Source organism: Coptis chinensis, chromosome 8, assembly GCF_015680905.1.
Source record: "Coptis chinensis isolate HL-2020 chromosome 8, ASM1568090v1, whole genome shotgun sequence".
In the NCBI taxonomy this organism is placed as follows: domain Eukaryota; kingdom Viridiplantae; phylum Streptophyta; class Magnoliopsida; order Ranunculales; family Ranunculaceae; genus Coptis; species Coptis chinensis.
Window position 1 is genome coordinate 4,507,670 of NC_141463.1, and position 22,272 is coordinate 4,529,941.

A 22,272-nucleotide genomic window follows, 5' to 3' on the forward strand; every position below is an offset into this window, starting at 1 on the left:
AACACAGCTGATTGCAGCTTTATAGGCACCACTTTGGGGTGGGAGACGAGCACCAATCCTTATCCATCACTTGCTATATCATGCTGATACATCAGGAAACATCTTGAAATAGACGCTGCTTATGAGTATAATGTGGTGGTCGGGGTTGGGTCCCTTGGCAGTCACAAAGATCAGTCCACTCAAAGTAGTTTCCTTTTAACTAGTACTATATGCATAAGCAAAACAGATATGTAATCCACCCAAAAAAGGGTAAAAGAGGATTTAAAATGTATGGCATTCTGCAGTCTGCACTTCTGCAATGCGCTTCTGTTATAATGGATACTTCGGGACTTGGAGAAAAAATATATCTTCTATAACCTAAAGCTCCTTTCTTTTTGCTTATATTGATTGTGAAATATCACAAACGCCGATAAGACACATTAACAATGTCACATCCACTGTAACACCCAGTAACTGTATCGCTAATGAATTCTAGAGAAAAATGAATTTGTATTGTATATCGCTCCCAAACTAAAACATGTGATGGGCAGAATATATACAAGAAAACGTGTTACAAACTGTAAAAGACCAAAACTCTTCGCTAGTTTGACGTCAAACAATTGGAGTTTACCAAATCGCTCCTAATCACCCTAGTGTTGTATGATCCACAAGATCCACATTTATGATACAACCAATGGAAGCGAGCCGTTCCCTTTTTGTCACAGTCATTGCACAGAATATCCTGGAGTATTTAACAAAGCATTTTAAGCTCACTTACAAAAAAAATAATTGAAAAAAAGAAGGAACTGGCACTTGGGGCAAGCTAAAGGAAATGGTAATTTACCTGACATCGATCCCTGTACTCCTCCGGGAGCTCTTCAGTGGCCAGCAGAGCATCAAGCATACCAAAGTAGACCTGGGATGATAATACAATTTCAGAAATAAGATGAGAAATACATCTACTATGACTGCATTTTTTACCATTTTTTTTCATTCACCCGTGGTCAGAGTGCCAAAAGAAAATAAACATATGTTCAAAGGACCAAATAATTTGCCCTGCAATCATTCTTTTTACTTTGGTTGCGGTTGATATACCAGCAAATAAAGAAAAAGATAGCTGGTGCTGGGTGTTCTTAGAGCTTAGGTTGTCCCTGTAGGTGGTCTCACTACCCAATAAAACTTTATAGCTAATTAACAGAAACCCAATAAAACTTTATAGCCATTTAAACAGGAACAATTTGATGAGTGGCTACTGTGTCTTATCTTTATATATATAAATTCATTTTCTAGGTGAAGTTTTACTTACGTACTTACTTTAACTTAAAATAAGTATGTACTTCTAAGATCCGTATTGTATATATTAACAAAGTGAAGCCTTTATATCAATGTATTAAATTCAAAGTTCTATATGTATTTCCCTGTGAAGAATTGTACACTAATTGGAAATATTCTCTTACCGCCATATCTCCCAAAGATTTGCTGCAGATGGGACAAGTGTAGTGACTGCAAGTATATGCCTGTACAATTTGGAAACAAGCACAATGACATTCAGGTCAAAGAAAATTTCATGGCGTCCTCTTCTTATACATAAATAAATAAAATACATCAATGGTAAAAGGGACTAAAAGAAGAAGTAGAACAACATTTAAAATAACCAAACACAAGCAGCTACATACCTGAAAACAAGCCGAATGCATAAAATGGCCACAAGGGAGAGCTCTGACTGCTGCGCTTGATGTGAATAAGTCGTCACAGCAGATGGGACAGTTGGTTTCTAAACCCTTTTCTCGGCATTTGTGATCCACCAACTTCATCCCCAGGCAACAATTGCATTTCATGCAGTGGAAGAAATCTACACCAAGTCCCCTTCCAACACGACATAAATTGCAAAATGGGCAGTGGTAGACCGTCCTGAAAAAAGGAAAGCATAGGCGTTCATATCATCCAATATATCAGCTCAGATATTCCGCTATACATTGCTGACAAACCGGAATATCAGAATTATCAAGGCAAACTTTGCAAGGCCAAAGATATCCATATTGTTTGATTTATCAGACCACTAAAATTGAAAAAATAAAGTATCGGCCAAAATCGCTGGTCAAAGAAAATAGGAGAAGGAAGGAAATTTTTGGTGTATATCAGAATTATCAGATCTAGGTTCCTGAAATTCTATCTATATCACCGATGTTTCCCGATATTGGGATTTTTTGGCCCTGCACCCAACACAAGAATAAGGGCCTCTAGTCCTACAAAAGAGGTGAATATGACTCGGAGCAGAAAAAACAAGTCATAGTCACGTGATGGAGGCTAGGGACTTTGACTTTAATAGAAATGACTGTCATAGTTTCCATATTTCCTGACGGGAAGGAAAAAAGAAAGAAAGAGAGAAGGTGAATTTAAGACGGATGTCGTCATGGAGGTAAGATGACACTTCCAAAATTTTGATGATTTCGATTGGCCTATTCCATGAGATGTACATAATTCAATATTGAACGTCCATTAAAAGATATTTAATTTGGTTATACAACTGGTCTTAGCACATACTCCTTCCAGATTAATTTCCCAATGAGAGGTGCCATACCTTTCATCATCAAAAAATTTGCATATGCTGCAATAGTAGTTTGCCATTTGAAGCCCACCACATGCAGGGGTGGTGCAAACTGGTCCCACTGCCTGAATCTTCAAGCAGCGCATACACATCATTTCAGATGTTGCTTTCCTACAAAAATAAACAGAATTTCACATATAAGCACAAGCTGAGCCTAAAAATAACCATAATGAGTTCATGAGCATACCTATCCATTGCATGATCACTGACTTTATCATGGCAAAATCGGCAGGGGAACAATTTGTTACAGCATGAGGCGAGGAGTTTACAGTTCCGCTTGTAGTGCTCACAACCAAAGACTTGCTTCTCCTCGTCTCGGAAGGATGGAGAATATCCAGGTACATTTCCATCACTTAAAGGTTCTCCACTTCTTGCTTCAGGTAACTTTTGCTGAGCAGCTATCCAGCGACTAGATAATTAACCAATCTACTGATCAGAACATGTAGGAATTGAGAGATGGAAATCACAGCAGAAATAAAAAAGGAGATACCTCGTCATGAGATTCTGTATCAGATACGCTTTCCTCCTGGGATCAAGTGTTGGATCCCGCGAGACCTTTCTTATCTCTGACTCGAGCTCATTTTGATTCATCCGGAAAATATCTTTCCACCCGGGCTTGAACATCTGATCAGTTTGGTCCAGGCTTTCTTGGATACTGGTGCCTGAAAAGACGGGAAAATAAGAAATCTGAGGCATTACATTGAATTAAGATATAAAACAAAAGCCCCTTAGCACCCCGCCGTCCACTGAATTCTAGAGGGATACTAATCTTCACAACAAGATCCTATCATAGATTAAATCGTTACATAAGAATTGAAATATGCCACTAGATACTTCTAATATTTACTTCATAATATTTTGAGGTCTTGCAGATACGCAACTTAAAAAGTAAGGCAGCAATATGTACTGGCAGAATGCTATAAAATTTTGAACCAACCTTCTTGAGATATACAACTGTCTGATGTTGCAATATCTGAAGATGAATCAGAAGATCCTTTCCACCATTCGTTGAGCCACTCACTGAACATAGTATTTTTGGTTGCCTGCTTCCAAGTGTCCATCATTTTATTCTGCTCCTCCTGAGTAAGTGCAGAAGTAACCCATGGTAACATTGACTGCAGAACCTCTGCACCTGTAGTCCCAATAATACGACCAACAATTTTGTCCTGCTCTTCCACAGAAAAATGTCTGTCAAACAAAGGCCAAAGCTCAAGCTCTTCTCTGAAAACGTGGTGGTCTAAAGTGACTCTGATAGACTTGCACATGCCTTGAAGCTTTGTCGCAAGTTCATTATACTTACGTATACAATCATTACCATGAGCAGTAGATGAATCAAACTTACTTCCAGTCGACTCTATAGACAATTTGGTCTTGCTTAATGGTTCATGAAGTTGGGAAAGCTCAGAAAGAAGAGATGAAATATCTTCAAATAATTTCTCCTCCTGCTTGTGATCCAGAGTATAAGAATGGCTTACATTATGAAGAGACTCTCTGGATTCTAAAGCTGGGAAAACTATCTCATCCTCAGCATTGCTGTGAGCTCTATAAAGTCCCCACAACAAGCGGAATCTTCCACTGAACTGACGTAGGAAAGTCTCATCACAACCAATAAGCTTTCCAGATTCTACATCCAGGTACTCCAAGTCCTTGCAGATGGCTTTGTGAAATTTGAATATATTGTCGATAGGACGTGGAACACTGCCAATGTTAGAAGAGCCAGATTCTATTTCCCAGTTAAAAAGACTAGAATTAAGAGAAGGAGCAGAAGGGCTGAAAGAGGAACGAAGTGACTTCACTGCAGGTAGTGAACTTATTCCAAGGTTACTGCCGTTCACTCCCAACCCAGGGACACAACAACCCTGATTACTACAAGATGACTTCTTCATATCGAGAGATTCATGTGGAACACAAGCACAATCCCTTTCACATAATCCTGAGAAGTTTCCTCGCTTGATTGGCCTTACTCCATTTTCAATACTAGATAATGGAGAGGCACATGCACACATTGGCCTTCTAAAATCTTCCTCAATTTCGGGCAATTTTTTAAATGGACAACAACCAATTGTGCTTGAAGACAGACACATCGCCTGGGAACGACCCTTGCATGCCCAACCAGAGAAAAGTGTAACCAGTGCAGTATCAGATGCTGGAGCTGCATTATGTACGGTAACATTCAGTATAAACGGATAATTGATAATCATATTCTGCAACAAGCCTTTTAAAAAAGGTAAATACAGGGAAGATATAGAACCTGCCAAATGCATATTCTGGAGAAAAGACCTTGCTTCATCTTCACTGAGCAATCCAACCAGCCACGGCAAGACACGCTCTACCAATTTCAAAGGCATCACACATAAACTCTGATACAGTAGTTCTCGCTGTTTTTGCGCACTGAAATGATCCCGTGCAAGTGGAAGAACCTAAAAAGTGCAAGATACTTACTGCACTTCTTTTACAAACTGTAGATAATTGATCTTGTCCAAATATGAAGCTTACCTGAACTTCCTCATCATGGAAGTGCTTCTGTATAGTGTCCATTATTAGATCAGCCTGTGAGCATAGTTTTGAATAAAATTCAGCAGAAGAAGAATTGGCTCCCGCACTTTGAATGCTTTCTATCAAGCACCTGAAGTTGTTAAATTGACTTTCTTCCTCAGCATGCTCTTGCACAAAGGACAGCTCAACATCTACGGCAGGGAAAATAACCTTGTCTTCAGCAATACTGCAGTAAGAATGACAAAAGTTCCTCATTTGAAAAGATAAGTGCAAACAGAGACCCAATAATGTAGCAACAGAACATTTCATTCATCCGTATCTATTAAGCCCTTAACGATAGATCCTCCAATACAAAAAAAAAAAAAACTGACGCATACATGAATCCCAATTATACATCAGATCTACAAATTTGACACCCCTACAGCTAAAACAGTGCTTGCCAAAGCGTCTCCTCGACCTCCTCCACAATCTTGTGAATCTCCCTTTCTTGTTGCTCAAATACCCTCAAGTTTCTTTCCCTCCTTAATGTCCACATAATAGCTTTTGGTAAATGTTCCACAAACCACTTAGCTTTGTTTGCGAATGGTAGCAATACAATCTCATTAAGCCATAAGCCAATGTCTTCCCAATATACAAAGGAGACACCCTAGGCTTGAACATGCAAAAATTGTCATTGCTCTTTCCTTTCATGAAGATGAAAGTAACAATAAAAGAAATAGAATTATCAAACAGAACAAAAGAAAGATAAACCGTGAGGAGTTTATAGGAATGAGAATGAGAGTCATAATGTTATCAGTGTTATCCACTTACAAGAAAATTCAAGGCAAGCAGAAACCAGTAAACCTTTTAAAAAATAAACAATTTTCATATCCTGATTTTAGGTCCATTGGAAGTAGAGAAAATGTTTCTCCAAAAGCATTTTATATAGTCTAAAACAGGACCAGAGGTTTTACAATGTAGATCATCAGAACAAAACATCACTTGTTTTATCATTTTAAACAAGAGTCGGTCAGATACTACTATGCAATAAATTTCGGGATTCTCTTGTTACTGTGAAACCAACTAGGGTCAAACACTTGTACTTTTCTATGAAAGCTTACCCACTGAAACTCTAAATTTCAGGCTGAGACATGCATGAACATGGCATGATATCATTTGAATTCAAATTGTGGAAAAATCAATAATGAGGGGATACCTATGGAAGATGCAGACCTCAGCAATAAACTGCAGCCTCTCATTGAAGGCTGATATGTCAGAGAAATCTCCCGAAAGTTGAATTTTCCGGGCTTCGTCGGCTATGTCATTCAACTCTCTCTTTATGGCACTATGCCAGTGTAATATTTCATTTATTGGATGTGACTCAGAATCAGTAATGTCGGGATTTGATTCCCAATATTTCCTTTTTCCAATCTTCGGAGATTCACATGCACACTGCCCCTTCTCAGTTTGCTGCACTGAATTAATAGACCCAGTATCCTTGCAGCAGCGAAATGGATAACCATCTTCAGATCTATGTGCACCTGATGAGCTTTTGCCTTCCATCCAGGTGAATATAACCTTCATTCGAAATAAACTTATGATGAAGCAAATGTATTTATACAAACATATATGCACAAGGCATCCATGATACGAGCCTTACCTGTTGAAGAAGCTTCTCGTCTGGGACTATCCTACACAAGCATTTTAGCATATCTTGATGCTCATCGGGTGAAACGGAAGAAGAAAGCCATGGTAGGAACTCTGCCATCATATTTACAGGAATGCTACAGACAAACTGCCAGACCAATGATGCCTGCTCTTCGAATGAGAATTTCTCGATAAGTAAGGGAAAGACCTGCAAAAATTCAGAGGTATGTTGGTATGCTTGAATTTAAATGTTATGTAGAACATACATAGTAAATCAATTTGCAATACACAAAGAAGATAAAATAAAAGATAAACACAAGACAATCTTTGCTATGCAATAGCTTGCCAATTTATGACGACATTCATTCCAGTACCCACATGAACAATTTGGTCCATATGTCTTCTCTATGAAGCACCGATACATCCCTAAGGGTGAGGTATCCGTGTCTGATACGTGTCCAACACGGATACGCTCCGATACGCGTCTGATACGTGTCGGATACGCGATTTGGAGTATCCAATTTTATAATTAATTTTTTTATTTCCGACACGCGGGGGACAGTAATCTCACACATAAGAATTTTTTTTGGAACTTCAACAAAAAAAAAACAAGTGAAATAAAATCCAAGTTAAGAAGAGAAGAAAGATGAAGTGAGTCCAAGTTATACATGTAAGTTGCTGCTTAACGTGTTTGAATTGGTCATTTTATGAAGTAGAATTGCCATTTTAATTTGAATAATACTCAATTATATAATATTTATATATATATATATATATATATATATATATATATATATATATATATATTATTCAAACGTGTCCATGACGTATCCGTGTCCTATATTTTTGAAAAATGCCGTGTCCGCGTATTCGTGTCGTATCCATGTGGCGTATCGGTATCCGTGATTCCTAGTGTCCTCTTATATACATAAGTGAGGTCAATGAGACAATCAAGAAAAAATTCATACTAAATGAAGTTTTGTGAGAACTTGGGTTGTAAACTGTGTTGCATGGGTACGGCCCGTACGGGACGGAGTGTCTGGTTTGGACACGGGTACGACGATTTGGACACGGCGAGATCTGAGAATTAGGGTCTGTTTTGCTTGTGTCCAGGTGTCTGTACCAGTGTCCGCAGGACACGGGTACGCGATACAGAGGAAATTAGGGCGTACCCATGCAACAGAGGTTGTAAACTTATAAATATACGATCATGAGCTTTTTTCTTTCTTTTTTTTGTTTGTTTGTTTGTTTGTTTGTTTGTGCACGTGCTGTGTGTGTGTGTGTGTGTGTGTGTGTGTGTGTGTCATGATCGTATATTTATAATCCAAGTTCTCACAAAACTTCATTTCTCTAAAAATATATATATATAACACGTCTTTTACTAGAGACCGTAGTTACTGCTCATATAGCAACAATTCTGGAACACCGTGAAGTTATTTTATTAAGTTCAAAATCTAAGGTATACGTTTGTTCACTTGATATAATGGGTCTGTATAAGCACGTCTACAAAATATACATTTTAACATCAAAATAAAAGAATAAACGCTCAAATTCTTGGTGACTTAGCATCCTCTGCGGCACAAACAAAGTTTTCAGTAACTAAAAGCTTTTAAGTTGCGAGGTGATCTGATTCAGTATCATGCTTAATTAGTCATTATATTTAACCATAAAACCCCCTTAATATAATTGCATGGATTAAGGAGGTTTAATCTGTATAGATTATGGTTTTCCCTTCATTCTTAAAAAATATAAATGAGGTTATTAATACTTTCGTTCTTTCTATTGCATCAATACCCTGCCTAGATAACCAAAGTAATGTAGGCAGGTCCATATCCAAAAAAATAAAAAAGATAAAGTCTAACTAGGCAAAGAAATATCCAAGAGACCCCTAACCCAACCCCGGCCCAAAAAGCTAAAATTCCCTATCCATCAATACCCTGATTTGTCATTGTTATACTTGCTGCTTAAACCTGCAGCCCTATATGTGAAATAATATTTATCCTCTACCAAAAATGCTTCTGTATACAAAATGTATTCAAGAAATGGAAACTATTAGGAAAGACTCCGTGATTAGAACTACTTTTTTTACCTGTTCCTCCTCCTTGGACATGTGCTGGCTAACTGATGTATGAAGAGCTCCAGTACAAGAAGCTAACTCTCTCCGGAAGATTTCATCATTCTGCACATTAGAATTCAACAGCTCAAACAACTGATCAAAAAGAGTACTTTCTCCTTGGTGCTCGAGTGAGTAAGTCCGTGCTACATTCTTGACACGTATATCAAGGGCTGGAAATATAACCTGCGGTTCAGAAAAAAGAGGTGTTAGCAAGTTCACAGGAAAGGGAAGACATGCACATACATATTCAAATCCAGAATGTTGGACTAGGAACCAGATTGGCATAGACAAGCATATACTGTGTGTAGCTTCTTTCAATAACGAATTAGCCCCTGAAGCCATTTTCAGGAAAAAAAAGTTGGTATAGCATGAACTATTCTCTTAACCATCAGGCAATGGGTAATCTAATGTGTGATACCCCAATGCATGGCCTGAGGAGGGGTATGATAGAAAAGCACCTAGCCCGGTGATGGGTGATGGTTGCGCCATGGTGTGATCCCACTTCACTTAGGGGGCTGTCCAAAGATCCTGATTTGGTTATAAGTAATGTTCCTCCAAATTCTACGGTTGAGGCCTTTTCAAGCACAATTGGTTGAGGAGTTGGTGAGAACTCCACAGTTAAGCGTGCTAAGGTGGGAGTAATTTCAGGATTTGTGACCTCTTGGGAAGTCCTGTCTGGATAAAACCCCAAACTATAGGAGGTCTCTAGTGGCTAAGCGGATCATTACATAATGTAGGACACAAGAAGTCAATTTTTGGATCAAAAGACGATGATGTCTTGTATGTATCCTATAGCATAATCAGGTTCTAACCTAGAGCCATATTTTTCAAACCTCTTTGCCAATTATATAACTATAGACTATGGCCCATTGAAAAACTAAACTTCTTATCCTACAAATTTAGATAAATCTTCAAACAATCAAACACATCTATAACTAGGTATTATCCAGAAAGAAAAATGTGAATATAACATTTGGGGACAATGATACACCAAATGGACAATCTTAACATGTATGCATTCTGTGCAATTTGATTAAAAACCATAGTACAAAGATTCATTCACAAAAAAGACCTGTGCACAAGAATCAAGATGGTGATGTTAAACAATTTTAAGGAGCTAGCAACTTCCCAGACTCCAGTTTATCAAATCCAACGTTTGCACACCATTTTTTCCTAAAAATATTTTGTGGAAAAGGTTCGTGATAGTGATGGAACCTTATATTATGTGGTAATATTTCAACTATTGTGCTTCAGTTGGTGTGAAGGTGATATCCACATCCCATGCCTGATTTGTAGGCTTCGCATGGGTTCTAATAGTAGGAAAAAAAAATTGGGAACCAATAGCAAGGAGATATTTGCAAAAGATAGTTAGGTCTAAAGCTTCATTGCTCTCTGAAATAATGAAAGATTCTTGACAATTTACGTCAGGAACACGCAGGGAGGTATTTGCAACACGGGGGTTGAAATTAATAAAGGTCTCAACTTCCTTTGCAGAAAACAGGGTCCATCTGATTCTAAGTTTGTGTTTGTTCCGGTGTTTTTCCTTTTAAAATAACCTTTCCATCCATCTATGTTATGGCAAAGAACATGGAAACACTGCTTTGTAATAAAGACAATGAGATGGTGAATTGATCACATAGAACTCGCAGTGACAGAGGTAGCGTAAGGTTTATCTGTAATCACCATCTGCGGTCTCCTTTTTGCATTTCTAGCTGATTGTTGTATTCTATGGCAACTGGTCTATGATGAAGCTCATGAACCAAAGGTCTAAAAACACTGTTCTAATCTACTGGGCCAACTAGCTAATTTATACATACTTCTCAATCATCAACTATTACTTAACAATCATATCAAAGCTACAACAATAACTGAGAAATGAACGACAACATGGTGCATTTCGTAATATCAAGTATAACTCATGTGTGGCATCAACATTAACACAATCCAAAATTATAATTTTTAGCTAACAAAAAACAAATATAATATTGAACATTGAAATAAAAGAAAAAAGGGAAAACTGACCTCGTCTTCAGCATTGCAATGATGCTTATAAATCCCTCTTAAAAAATGATAACGTTCAACTAAAGGTTGAATATTTGCATTGGGTTCAGTTGCAAAAGTAATAGCAGCTCTATGTAATCCATCAAGTTCACTTCTTATTGCTTTATGGAAAAACAAAAATATCAAAATTGGTGATTTCAAAGCCGAACAACAATTATTATTATTATTATTATTCTTCCCACTCGATGAAGAAGGATCTACTGGATTATTATTCACTGGTCCACCCATTATTGCCACACCTCCACCACCTCCAATTCCAGTTAATGGTGTCGCCATTTTTTCATTAATTTTCAAACCCTAGTTTTCTGGAATTTTGCAATGATTTATTTCGAGATTTTTTTTTTTTTATTTTCGAAATGGAGTTTTGAGAGTTTTACTGCCAAATCTAGAAAATGATAAGGAGGAAATAATAAGAGACAGTGGCTTGGTTTTGGTTTGCCTTTTATAGTTACTGCCACGTGGATAATGTGACATGATTTGTCAGAACACTGTGGATTCGATGTGGATTTCACAATTTCACGTGATTTGCTTCGACTCGAGTTAATTAGTCACACGTGAGAGGGTTTAATGAGGGGTACTTTCGTCATTATATTCTCACAAGTTCAGAACTGGACAAATAGTACATTCCTAGTAATAATCATAATTTATTGTTTTATTTTAAATCACTATTTCTTTGTTTGTGATTTAATTACTAATTAGTTTGCATAAGGCGAGTTTAAAGTTTAAAAGAACGAGTGTTTTTTTCTCTGGGTTTAGCTTTCTACATTCTCAAGACAAAAACGTCAATATATATATATATATATATATATATATTTTTTTTTTCACCTTTTCGCAATTTGGAAATGAAATGAAGACTACTTAATCAAGGCATTAATACAGAAAAGGAAAGGACAATAATGGTAGGTTTGAGGTTAATAAAGCACACGAGATAAGTGTTTATGGACGTGCCATGGGTTAGTTGGCTTGTGCTCACCCCATGCAGTCACAGGTTCTGCCTCTAATGGCTTAAGACAACCGTGTCCCGTAGGGACCATCAACATAGATATTGACATTCTTGGTTATTGGACCAAAATACCCTTGATTTACGGTGATTGTTGTCAATTTTTTGGGCAGTTGATTTTGATTGCTCTACCTAAGCTAAATAATTGCTTATTATAGTCAGATTAACTCCACAGTACCGATGAAATGCTTAAAATTAACTTGTTTTTAGTCAATTACATAGGGAAAATCAATCAAATTCATGACTACAAGGGATATTGCACTACCATGCATAGACAGGATGACGGCGGTTACTATGATCTGTTAGGATAAACAGCAATTTAATTTTTCTCGATAGTTAAAGACGATTACTACGACAATCTGACCAGATAAAACCTTTTTTTCCTATGCATAATTAACTTGTCAATTGTTACCCTCTCACTCTTAACTCGACAGTTTATTTCCAGTACTAAGTTTTTACTAGTAGTGTTGATATAGTACTCGATCAATTTCCTCCCACACTGATTTTTCAAGCTTGCTTATCCAAATATATGCCAAGTAAAACTTCAGACAATGACTGCTAATGCTCAACTGGATTACATATTCTTGGAGTATAAAGTAGGAACATAATAGAATCATTGAGACTCTTCTACCAAAGTTGGTAATACGTACACGTGGTGGCATATCCAGTCCATTGTGGGAATATCACTGTCCTGTTGACCTGTTCCTGCAATAGAGGAAGGTTTCATTATGCAATACTTCCAAAGTTGTTCTGTCCAATGAGAGGTACTTGGCTCCAAAATTGAGATGCATATATAGAGAACCCGCTCTATTCAACAGTCGACAGTCGACAGTCAACAGTCAACACATTGGTTAACTCACACTACCTTTCCGATCAAGATACTGGCACAAGCCCAAAGGGTCAAAGTGTGGTGCCTCTAGACTTCTAGAGTCTGGACTATGGACGGGTGTGTAACCTGAACTTCTTGTGAGCTAAAAATACAACAAAATAAAATAGATGTTAACTTATTTTTCAAGTTTAGCCACATTTGGGAATGAATATCAGATACTTTTTCTCTATTAAGACCATAATATAATGATGTGGTTCACCATGAAATTGATAAAACGATACAGCTTGTAATTGTAGTTATCCATCACCATCTTCTGCATGGATTGCTTTAGACTGTAAAACTGTATTTGACTCCCATATGAAAGACATCATGTGATGGCAGGCACAAAAGGATATCAATGAGTTGGATCATAACGTGTTTCTGATTCAGCATCTCACATCCCATCTTTTAGCTGTTCATTCAATTGGCGCCATCATGGACGAATTGTCATCCCAATACATACTATCCCCCAATGTGTTTGATTTACACATGTACATCCATGAAAAAGAAAATTTATCGTGAAACTATGTATGCACTTGATTCTGCGTGCATTTGGCTTCAAAGGTGGCTGGGAAAGTGGGAAACCAATTTCCCCTCCCTGCAAAATGTTTTTTATTTTTATTTTTTTGATAAGTTCAGCATTTCATTAAAATACTACATCCAGAGGGGGGTGAACCCTTACAAGGAAGCTGCGTCAGATTCATTTCGAGGCAAGAACTGCGTCAGATTTGAACCAGACCTACCCAGTAGTTGGTCAACAGGCAAAATGCAAAGTGGTAGACCCCCAGGTTGAACAAATATCATATGGACAATTTATTATCCAAAAGAATTTTTAACTTGTAAGTAATGAGCAGCTGAGTCAAATATATACAACCACTCAAGTGTTGAGCAACCGATGATTTTCTTGTTGTTGATCAATTGGAAACTATAAAATTCATGTAAGACGTTATACAATATCCGTTGTAACAAAATAGAAGATAGGTGTCTCTAGGAATAACATAAAACATAAATCCATATTTAATCGTGTAGCTTGCTCACCCCATTACAAGAGTCAAGAGTCAATTACAGACAAGATCACAAGAGGAAAGATGACGATGATTATAAAGTCATGTTTTCTTACTATTTTCATTAAATATATATATATGTCCACCTTCTTTTCTCTAATATAGTCATAGGCCTAGAAATGTCCACTTCCTCCACTAAATTAGTGAGAAATCCACAAATGCATGTCTATTATATTGCATAAACGTCAAGATTAATTCTCTAATCTCTACTAGTATTCTTTCTTTATGTCGTTGTCTTCAATGATATTATACATATCAAAATGATTAGGCATTTTATAAAAAGGTATTCTTTCAATTAGTTTACACAATCGACTTCCTTTCTTCTGTAGCAAACTACATATGCCCTGAAGGAGTCTAGGTACATTATCTACCCAGGTATTAAGGCAGCCAAGTTGGTCAGCTAATCTGGCGTGACTATAACTTGGGCATTAGGTTAATCTTATTGATCGACAATGCCAACCAGAAATCCTTTCCAAATGTTTGGTTCCGTGTGTCTGACAGAATATGTGCCACGAATTCTTAGGAGTGCCTAAATTGATGGTTCATGGATTTGAGATTATACAGCCGAAGGTATAGAATCCAGTACACTGCCTACTGCTGCTTACACACATTTGAAGACAACACGCAATTACATAAAAAAAAAAAAAATGTACATACGAAGCCACGAGTAAATATAATCTTAAACCAGAAAATTGACAACTCAGCTGTCTATATACTTGGGCAATATAATTTTAATCTATCACTTAAACAATGTTATCTCAGATTTCTATTGTGAATCAATAATTTAATCCAAACCATTGAGCTGAAACAATTAAGAATGTTTTCCATTGGCATCCACGTAAACAACCACACATCGACCACACAATTATTTAGATTATTCCAATTTAGATAGCTGACAGATTGTGTTCCTAATATTCTTTTTGATATTTAAAAGTGTTACTAATCTTCAGCGCACATTGGGTATTAACTAGTTGCAAGGATACAGAATGTAGACCTAAATTATGTACTCTCTTATGGAAAAAGGAAAGAGTCGCATGTTTCCTTTTGATTAATAACAGAGCTTTTTTGGCAAGAACTACAGCAACTATGTTGCATAGATAGTACATTTTTATTAGTAACAGAATTGTGCAATGGCATAATATTCTAATATACGGAGATGCAGATGTAACTCTTACTACATCTGCTAAAGTTCATCAATAGTGGGGGGAAATTATATTCTAACATGTACTGCATAGTTATCAAATGATTTATGTTATTTAATCATCTGCTAATTAAGAAAAGGCTGCTAACTCTCTTCACAATCACAAAACACTTCAATTTCTTTGAGAGATTCCTCCACGCCTTCTTTTGGTTTTAAAGATTATAAGAAGTTTCCATTCATATGATAGCTCAAGGCCCATCCAATATCTAATATAATGAAAGAATCTATTGTCAGTACTATCAATTTTCAGAGGAATATTCACTCTTCTACAGTTCTACTGCACCAAACACTCATTCTTATTCCTTTATATGTTTACTTTTTTTATGCATTTATTTCTTACTCTTGGCTTGATCAGAAGGATATCTTGAAACTTATGGTGCTCTAAGGGCATCTGACTAGGAAATTCACATCTGTAGAGGGGATCAAACTTTTGTTCGAGGTGCGACATTTACTACCTTAGAATCTAGAGTGCTTGCTTGTTGGCCCATTTAAGGTACCCTAAATCAATTTCAGCAAGCACTCACGTTTACTAGTTACAACAGTAAGGTGCATGTGATAAGGCAAGTGCCTAAAAGGTGAACCTATAGTTTTGGATTGTGTCCTCACAGACTCTAGAGTCCAGTCACTCCACCATCAGGTTGGCTTATGGAGTAGATTGGTTAGACCTATAGGGAACTTCTGCAAAACCTAAGGAATATATTGGTGGATCTAAATAAAGCAAAAAGGGGTGCCTGCAAAGTTGTGATCAACTTTTCTGGACATAGCACTGACCAAATACTTGTCAAACCACCTTCTTCAGCCCACAAACATTTTTTGTTTTAGCCACAGATCAGGCCCCAGAATAAAGGAACTGTGTTCATGACTTTATTATTTTAACAATTAATATAAATAAAATAAAAAGAAAATAAGAAAAGAAAAAGGGTAATTAGACTAAACCCCACATTTATATACATGTTTAGACTAAACCCCCTATTATATAATTCCTTAGACATAAACCCACATTCTATTTTTTTTCCCATCACACCAACCAACATTGGTATTTCACTTAATACCCTAACTACCCTTCCAGAGATCTGTTATAGTCTTTTGACCAGTCCGCCTTCCTCAACTTTATATAAATCTAGCAACCTCCACTCTGTTTCACACTCCCCTTTCTCTCCTCCTCTCTCCAAATAAAACAATACGAAAATATAAAATAACGAATAAAATATTGCAGAAACAACAAAAATCTAGTAACGAGGTCAACAAAGAGGGTTAAAAAAATTGAAATGTTAAAACATGAAATACCCCAACTTGAAAGAAGCAAAAATCTGACAAGATTTTCAAAGAACAAATAATATACCTTGAAAGGAGCAAATTGACAAAGAACGATGCCAAGATGACGCAATGGAGACAAAGAATGAGGGGAACTCAGAGCTTCCAATAAAGAAGCTGACAATGAGGTTGTGTAATTGGGTTTCTTTTTCTTTTCTTTTTTCCCCTAAAAACAACTTTTGTGGCGTAGCTCAAACAAGAATATTATGTAAGGGTAGTTAGGGTATTAAGTGAAATACCAACGTTAGTGTGTCGGGAAAAAACAGAATGGGGGTTTAGACGGGGTGTAATTATACGTCTATGCAGGAGTGCAGGAGGTGAATGAAAAATGGTAGGACATTTTCTTGGTAGGATGCAGGAATGTACTAAAACCAGAACTTCCGCCTCACAATGGTTGTATCTGTTTTTTAGTCACCTCGTCAACAATGATGCGCTTATCAAGGAAAATTGTTTATTACTTCCAACTTTAATCTGTATGTGCAAATTTTATTTTATATTTTAGCAAATAATTTTTCGATACAAATCCAATAAAAAGTCTAAATCTCTTGATTTAGATGATCGATTTAAGGCCTATGTTGTTGTTTCAAGAAAACTCATCGGAATTTTCTTACTAAATTCTAGGGACTATGCTTTTCACAAATCCCAACTACACAAGATTTCTTTTACTCGTCCTTCCCATCTTATGGAAGACCAAGTTAGTTTTACCTCGACACTTTGTGTCACTATAGCGGTTCATGACTCTTGTTCATGATTGAAATTCTACTTAATCACAGGTTAGGACCATTTAAGTTGGAAGAAAATGAAGAATGATATCTACATATTCATGAAGAACTAAAATTGGATAAGCAGTACTAGATTGTCTCACACTATTCCATGTTTCAGGACAGATCATATGTCATGTTAACTTTTCTTCATGTTCATCCAATTACTGATAGTTTTTTTATTTTCTATTTTTTTTCCATAAATAAATTTTATTGATTATCGGGAAAAACCCATACAAAAGTGGAAGGGACAAGTGCGCTACAAGTTGCACAGCTAGCCTTTTTTGAATAGCAAATCCTCTCCTTCTGAAAACATACTCGTTTTATTCTTTTCTATTTTTTTTCCCAGACTTATCACTGAAATGTATCTATTAGGTGTAGTGGTAACAATGATCGTCTTCACATCCTTTATTAAAGATCCCAAGCGTGAATTAGTAAAAACATATGGGGCAAAAAAAAAAAAAAAAAAAAAAAACTTTGGTTAGATATCCCAAAATTATCAGAGGAAGAACATATAGTAGGACACATTATGCTGTAATCATCAGAAAAAATTCACATATAAGCTGTTAACGAGCTTCTATTCAGTCGATGTAAGGGGAAACATTAGTCAGCACTCAGGAGGTGATGGAGGTTGAACTCCATTCATGCGAAGTAATTGCTGGTGTTGCAGCAATAACATTTGAGCATATGAGGAGCACCTTTCTCTTAGAGAGATAGTATACGCCTAAAAGTTCAATTGCTTAGCAATAAAGTATAACTCCAGTTTGTGATCTGTAAGCTTACCCAAGCTGAGCAGTTTTATCCATTGAGCTCGATGATTGGCGTAAGAGCATATCCCAATTCAGTAACATAGTACAAACCTACATGTTTGATTTCCTTTCCCATCTTTCCTTCATGTCGAGCCTAATCAAGAAAAGAGAAGAAAAATGTTAGGGTTTATGGCCAGTGTCCGAAGGAGCACATTTGAAGGCAGATTATGATAAACTTCTTCAGCTGGAAAACAAGAAGCCATCAACAACTTAAATGGATGCATAAACTTTTTCTGTGTGATTTATTTCCATGTATGTCTAGCATATGTATAAACCAAGCATGCCATCAATGAATTTATATACAAATGCACATTATGATGAATATGCCTAGGATGTTCTTCCAATAAGTGGCATAGGAACTGATATAATATGTAGAACATGGATACAGAAAACTTAGTTGCTGACATATGTCAATCCTTGCGCAATCTGAATGTAGTGATGGCCACCAAGACCGTAGTTGCAGACCTTAACCATGGAACTAAACTTGATGGGAAAAACTATGATATATGGCATAGGAAAATTCAATACCTCTTGCATGAACAAGAACTCCAGGAACACTTACCCATTTCAATGGCCCAACCTGAAATTGGGACTACAGCCCAAAATCGTCGTGACCTTGAGACTTATCAAGCATGGACCAAAACGGATCATCGTGCGTGCTACATTATGTTGAGCAGCATGCATGATGATCTGATTGGAGAATATGAGACTTTCTCCACAGCTAAAGACATGTGGGATTAACCAGATCGAATCAGGTTCAGTGACCGGGTTGGTCCAGGTGCAGAAAATGAGAAAGGAAACAGGAACCAGGAACTGAGTCAACTCAACTTATCAAACTGATTCGAAACAGATCTGTTAGAGTCAACGCGTGAGCTAACTCGGTCATCTTCTTCAGTAAACATGCAGTAAATTATAGCAAGGTAGGCATGTTTGGAGACGTGTATCTATCTCAATATAGATCCAAACGAAACATACTATATATTGTTACAAAGATCTCACAACATGGATTAATAACATGCAAAATTTAAGCATTAATAAGATCTGTAAATCGATCAAAAAACAGGCCAAAGTTCTGAAAAAACCACAAAAAAGACAGTTTTTATCACAGACTTTGATTTGAGTTTTCTCTCAATCTACTCGACGGTTTTCCATGAAATTTTGGGAGAACATTCCTCTCACTAAGAGTAACAAAACCCACTAATTAGTTTTTGAAAAATCATGTCATGTAGAGATAAAAAAAAATACAGATTGTTCATTAATGGTTTTTAAAAAAACTAATAAAACTTGATTTTTATCAATGCACGTTACAATGGCGAATGAACAAACATAAACATGGCTCTGAATGGATTACAAAAGATGGATGAACAAACATAAACAGTTGAGAATATGACTAGGATGTATGCCTAGGATGTTCTTTCTATATAGAGGCTTTGAGAAAGCAAAGAAATGATACCCCCAATGCAACTTCTTCCGCTTCTTCATTCCTAGCGATGCTGCAGAGCTTTCCTGTTGCAGGACGGAAATGTCCATGGAATTTTCCCTTGTGGTGGAAGGTGTGGAATCTTCAAGTTCAACATTCAAATGTTCATCTTTGTTCTTGTTGGCACTATTATATTTTTTATGCCCCTTTGCAGCCCCGCTTGCATTCCCTGCAGATATTTCCATTAATTTATGAGATATATTCCAGTAACCGTAAACCACAGTGCTGGCAAAGTAAAGCACATTGTAGAACCTTTTGAGTTCTTATGGATCTTTGACTTTGCCTTAATCTGCAACCGTCTCTTGTGCAGCTCCTATCATTTGCAAAGTCAAAGGGCATGAATCTCTATATATGAACGAAGAACAGAGCCAGAGTTCAAAGATAGAAAGCTTGCGTAGTAAACCAACAGCTGAATATTGAATATTGAGAATCTCATGTTAAAAGTTTTGCGTGAAATGTGACTACATTTAATGCAAACTTCTCTCTCCAGTATATTCTCAACATTTGATGTTTGAAGCAAAGCAACACTAATCTGAATCTGAAGAAGGAAAGAGACCTACTAAGAAAACCAAATACAAACCCATATCCTCCCGATGCTTCCTCAGAAATTATGTGATCATAAAGAACATAAGCACATCACAGTCAACTTCTTAAAGCACCACAAAAAGGCTCTCAATATTGAAAATGGTTGTTAAACATCCTTCATTATCCCTATAAATCAATTATTATTCCTTCCCAAATCCCAACCATAGCTTGCTATACAAATAGAAGAACAACGGGAGTCTCGACTTTCAAAATTGTCCTTGAGGAAGCACAAAATGCAAAGCTTGAAGGGGCAGTAGAAAGCCCAAAGGCAGAAGCTAGAAGTTTGAGCTCTTAGAAAAGCATGACATGTACATGTGAGACTAATCAAAGCTCGATAAAAGGGGGCAGTGGTGTTGTTTGCTGGTGGTTGTGCTTGCAGTGGTTAGGGAAGGTTTATAAAACTAGACCCTTATCAGTGGAACATATATAGGATAAGAAACAAAGACATGTAAAACCATATCAACCTAGTTTCATTGTCTTGAAGCAATTGTTTTTCAAGTCTAATAAAAATATACCATCACAGTAAACTATTTCCATTGTCTATCATTGAATATTTCAATACGAACGTTAAACTTGTTGGGCTTGTACATAAATAATAAAAACGGCCATAAACAATCAAAAGTAGATAACTTAAATTAAAGTAGATTAATACCTTCAACTTTTCAAGCTGGGTTTGTGTAATGCTTTGGGATTTAAAGTCGGGTTGTAAAGCAGCAGCTGTTTTCTCAATTGCTGCTTCTCTTCTTTCCTCTCCGTCCATTTTCTCAAATGCCAAAAAACAATGGGGTGTGTTTAGAAAATCAGTTGATTCAATCGAGCACTCATCAAATTGGATGGGGCAGCCCCAAAAAAATTTAAAAAAACAAATTACACCATATTACAAGTTTGCCACCAAAGTTCAGGCCCAACAACCAATTCAACCACCATAATGAACCCTTCGGGCTGCTTGAGCCCAACAACCAATTCAACCGGTCTCACCATAACGAACTCTTTGGGCCGTTTGAGTGTACACTCAAATGGTACCGCCATGTCGTTTAAGGTACATTCAAACGATACCGCCATGTCGTTTGAGTATACGCACACTCGGTCTGAGCCTGTCGTTTGAGAATTGGCTCTCTGGAATCTCTATGGAACGGTCTGAGCATGACGTTTGAGTGTACACTCAAACGGTACAACTATATTGACTATATTGTTTGAGTGTACACTCAAGTGGCTTGACCACATCGTTTGAGTGTGCATTTAAACGGCTAGGCAATGTCGTTTGGTATTACATACAAGCAGTATGGCTGGGTCGTTTGGGGATTCTATGGGGCGATATGCATATGGTGAAGTCGTTTGGACTAAAATAATTGAGAAGTTCTAAACCAAGGAAATTCTTGATTAACCAATGATTAGCCCGATTAACCAATAAAATTTGATTACATAAACACCAATTACACTTTTCTTATACATAAACATCGAACATTTTTCTTATAATACAAATCATTAATCGATCATAATTGTACAATAATTTATTTAAATTATTATCTGCAAAATTGAATTAGTAATGATCAATTTATCAACACATCCCAATTGAATTAGAAAAATTGAAATCCGATTTAAAAAATTGGGTTAGAAACAACACAATTAGTTACACCAACACAATTACATGCACTCTACATTCTTTATCAGTTATGACATAGTATCTATATAACCAAGTAAAAATATATAATCAAACATGCCAAAATCTAAAATAATGTAATCTAACATGCCAAAATCTAAAATAATAATTTGTTTTATATCTAAACTTGTTATTTTTTATTTTATTTTTCAATTGTGAATCATAAACTAATTTGGGGTTTGGGGTTTGGGGTTTGGAGTTCAGGGTTCAGGGTTCAGGGTTTACAAATTTCGTACCAACATATTTCACTTAATTATTCAAAATAATAATTTGCTTTATATCTGAACTTGTTATTTTTTATTTTATTTTTTAAATTGTGAATCATAAACTAGTTTGGGTGGGTTTGGGGTTTTAGGTTTTGGGTTCAGGGTTCAGGGTTTACAAATTTCGTACCAACATATTTCACTTAATTATTCGAAATAAAAAATTGTTTTATATCTAAACTTGTTATTTTTTATTTTATTTTTCAAATTGTGAATCATAAACTAGTTTGGGTTTGGGGTTTGGGGTTTACAAATTTCGTACCAACATATTTCACTTAATTATTCAAAATAATAATTTGTTTTATATATAAACTTATTTTTTATTTTTATTTTTTTCAAATTGTGAATCATAAAACTAGTTTGGGGGTTTGGGGTTTAGGG

At 36.4% G+C, this 22,272-nt stretch overlaps 2 protein-coding genes across 7 annotated transcripts; both read right to left on the reverse strand.

Moving 5' to 3' along the window:
* Positions 1 to 330: 330 nt before the first annotated feature.
* BTS (zinc finger protein-like protein) lies at positions 331 to 11,327 on the reverse strand. Its single transcript, XM_086578154.1, has 14 exons — positions 10,848 to 11,327; positions 8,799 to 9,008; positions 6,723 to 6,917; positions 6,279 to 6,640; positions 5,084 to 5,309; positions 4,839 to 5,007; positions 3,525 to 4,739; positions 3,078 to 3,249; positions 2,775 to 2,996; positions 2,561 to 2,698; positions 1,656 to 1,890; positions 1,437 to 1,496; positions 824 to 895; positions 331 to 721 (listed from the first exon to the last, which is right to left on the reverse strand). The coding sequence occupies exons 1-14, from the start codon at positions 11,160 to 11,162 to the stop codon at positions 581 to 583; spliced, it is 3,732 nt and encodes a 1,243-aa protein (XP_086434280.1). The 5' UTR covers positions 11,163 to 11,327; the 3' UTR covers positions 331 to 580.
* Positions 11,328 to 12,191: 864 nt separating this feature from the next.
* LOC147479453 (uncharacterized) lies at positions 12,192 to 20,794 on the reverse strand. 6 transcript variants are annotated; one of them, XR_015205132.1, is made up of 6 exons: positions 20,621 to 20,794; positions 19,636 to 19,696; positions 19,357 to 19,552; positions 18,466 to 18,755; positions 17,878 to 17,997; positions 17,132 to 17,500 (listed from the first exon to the last, which is right to left on the reverse strand). XR_015205132.1 is itself a non-coding variant. In XM_086578156.1 (4 exons), the coding sequence occupies exons 1-4, from the start codon at positions 20,726 to 20,728 to the stop codon at positions 17,955 to 17,957; spliced, it is 408 nt and encodes a 135-aa protein (XP_086434282.1). In that variant the 5' UTR covers positions 20,729 to 20,794; the 3' UTR covers positions 17,559 to 17,954. The 6 variants fall into 6 exon arrangements, 1 of the variants encoding a protein (XP_086434282.1); XR_015205128.1 differs by lacking the exons at positions 17,132 to 17,500; positions 18,466 to 18,755 and adding an exon at positions 12,192 to 12,591; XR_015205130.1 differs by lacking the exons at positions 17,132 to 17,500; positions 18,466 to 18,755 and adding an exon at positions 13,637 to 14,415.
* Positions 20,795 to 22,272: the final 1,478 nt, after the last annotated feature.